Raw genomic sequence first — 2531 nt, forward strand, 5'->3', positions numbered from 1 at the left:
GGATTAAATTCAATTGATAAAATAATGATGCCTGAGTCCAAGCTAAGTAATCTGACAAAATAAGTGCAAATTTATTCTGTGAAATTTTACAAGATGTTCTGGTTTTGGAAATATTTTAACAAAACTTTAGTGGAATTATCTTTACTATTGAAGACAGTATTTTACTAGACACTTCAGAGTATCCCTGGAGTAAGTGAAGTCTCAGGAAAGAAACATGTGATCACATTGATGCAACCTCATTGTTGTATTAAACTGATTAAAAGTGTGCTTTTTCTCGTGATAACTGAGAAGTGGACATTAGTAGTCATGTACTTAGATTTAAAAAGTATCATAAAGGATCTATGTCCCACTGAAGAATTTGTATTAAAAAAGAAAGAGTAATACAATTTAAAGATAAAAATAAAAATGAGTAAAACAAAATAAAGGATCTCTGAGGAAAATATACTTGGAGAGAGCTTGTACAAGTTTTAAATAATACAGTTAGCAGGTTTTTGGTAAGCACGGTAATGGCCCCCACCCCAAAGATGTCCAGATTAATTTTCAGATAATTGGAATACATTACAAATTATGCAAAGGAAATATAAGATTTCTTATGTAGTCAAGAGGGTAATCTGTTGATTAAAGCATATGGACATTGTCATTAATTATTACAGTCGGTCCAGTAGAATCACCACGGTTCAAAACTGTGAAAGGGTGATGAAGAATAGAATGTCTTAAGGTGAAGGTTTGTGAGAATGAGTTAACTGAATTTTAAATTCTTTCTACATGCACAAAAACTTTCTTTCAATTCAACTACACAAATATCACTGAGTAATTTTTTTTTTTTTTTTTTTTTTTTTGGTGTAAGGACAAGTTTACATTGAGTAATTTCATATGTTCATTGCTATTCTGGGTGCTGAATGTAAAATGAGGAAATACAGAATAACAACAATATAATTTCTAAAAGGGAGGCTCAGGCATATTAAGAGTTGAGAAAGTGTGCACTCTATACAGGCATTGTTGCAGATATGTTAATTTCTACATCTATGTTATTTGATGTAGAAAATACTGCAGAGACAGTACTATCCAGAATTTACATGAGATAGTTAGAATTCACCAAAATTCAGTGGGTCAAATTAAAATAATCATAATGGTGATCATTTCAAACACTGAAGAACAAACATTAATGATGTCAGATTTATTGTTTTTTTTCCCTCCAGATATAAGAAATATGTTTCCTCTACACCATTAGGATGGACATACTTTCCACCCATTGTATTATTAAAAATGCGTTTTTTGTCCAAACTGCCATTGGATTTTCAGCCAATATCTTTTTTCTTTTCTTCCATATTTTCATATTCCTTCAGGATCACAGGCCTAAGCCTCATGACCTCATCAGCTGTCACTTGGCCTTCATTCATGTAATGATGCTTCTCACCGTGGTATTTAATTCATCTCAAGATACATTTGAATCACTGCCTTTTCTGAATGACTTCAAATGTAAAACTTTGTTCTTCATAAACAGAGTGTTGAGGGGCCTCTCTATCTGCACCACCTGCCACCTGAGTGTGTTTCAGGCCATCACCATCAGCCCCAGCACCTCCTGGCTGGCAAAGTTTAAACATAAATTCAGAAATAATATTATCGTTGTTTATTTATTTCTCTGGTCCGTCAATTTGTCTTTCAGTGGTAACATGATATTTTTCACTGTGGCTGCTTTCAATGTGACCCAGACCAATCTACTTAAGGCCAGTAAATACTGCTCAGTCTTTCCCATGACTGCTGTTATCAGAGGAGTATTTTTAGCCCTCACATTATCCAGAGATGTCTTTTTTGTAGGAATCATGCTCATCTCAAGTACATACATGGTGATCTTTTTGTCCAGGCATCAAAGGCAATCCCAGAACCTTCACAGCACCAGCCTCTCTCCAAGAGTTTCCCCAGAGAAAAGGGCCTCCCAGACCATCCTGCTGCTGGTGAGCTTCTTTGTAGTCACATACTTGGTGGACCTTATCATCTCAACCTCTTCATACCATAGACGGATGTACAGCACTTTCATCCTGAGTGTCCAGATTCTTGTCAGTCATACCCATGCCACTGTTACTCCTTTGGTACAGATGTGCTCTGATAAAAGAATAATGGATATTTTCCAAAATATGCAACCACAATGCCACCAATTTTGAGCAAGTTAGTGAAGAAAAACATTTTCTGAAATATAGTTTTTTTTTCCTATTGTTAAATTGTTCAAGCAGCCCAGATTTTTAAGATCTAATTTAAACAGAATGCATGGAATTACACTTTTTAAATCTTTAAATACTTTTGAAACTGATGCATCCAAGGACTATGTAATTTCTTTAGTTCAATGTCCACCATGAGTTGATATTCTCATATTAAGTCTCTTACACATTCATTTTCATTTTATCTTCATACCAGGAAATGTTTCTCTCTTCTCAAGGTATAATATTAATAATCTCCTATTTATAATTGAGTCTCTCAATATTTTTACCTCTGAAAATATTTTAATTGGCTCTTATTTATTAAGATATTGTAGC

At 34.0% G+C, this 2531-nt stretch overlaps 1 protein-coding gene across 1 annotated transcript; it reads left to right on the plus strand.

The window, feature by feature from the left end:
• The first annotated feature begins 1232 nt into the window (after positions 1-1232).
• On the plus strand, positions 1233-2162 carry LOC142866382 (vomeronasal type-1 receptor 47-like). Its single transcript, XM_075999752.1, has one exon. It carries the CDS (start codon positions 1233-1235, stop codon positions 2160-2162), a length of 930 nt encoding a protein of 309 aa, XP_075855867.1.
• The last annotated feature ends 369 nt before the right edge of the window (positions 2163-2531 follow it).

This window comes from Microcebus murinus, unplaced genomic scaffold, assembly GCF_040939455.1.
Source record: "Microcebus murinus isolate Inina unplaced genomic scaffold, M.murinus_Inina_mat1.0 scaf004_hap2_Mmur4.0, whole genome shotgun sequence".
Classification (NCBI taxonomy): domain Eukaryota; kingdom Metazoa; phylum Chordata; class Mammalia; order Primates; family Cheirogaleidae; genus Microcebus; species Microcebus murinus.

Excerpts from the sequence above, each read along its gene's own strand:
- LOC142866382 (XM_075999752.1), top strand. The coding sequence starts at position 1,233 with ATGGACATACTTTCCACCCATTGTATTATTAAAAATGCGTTTTTTGTC.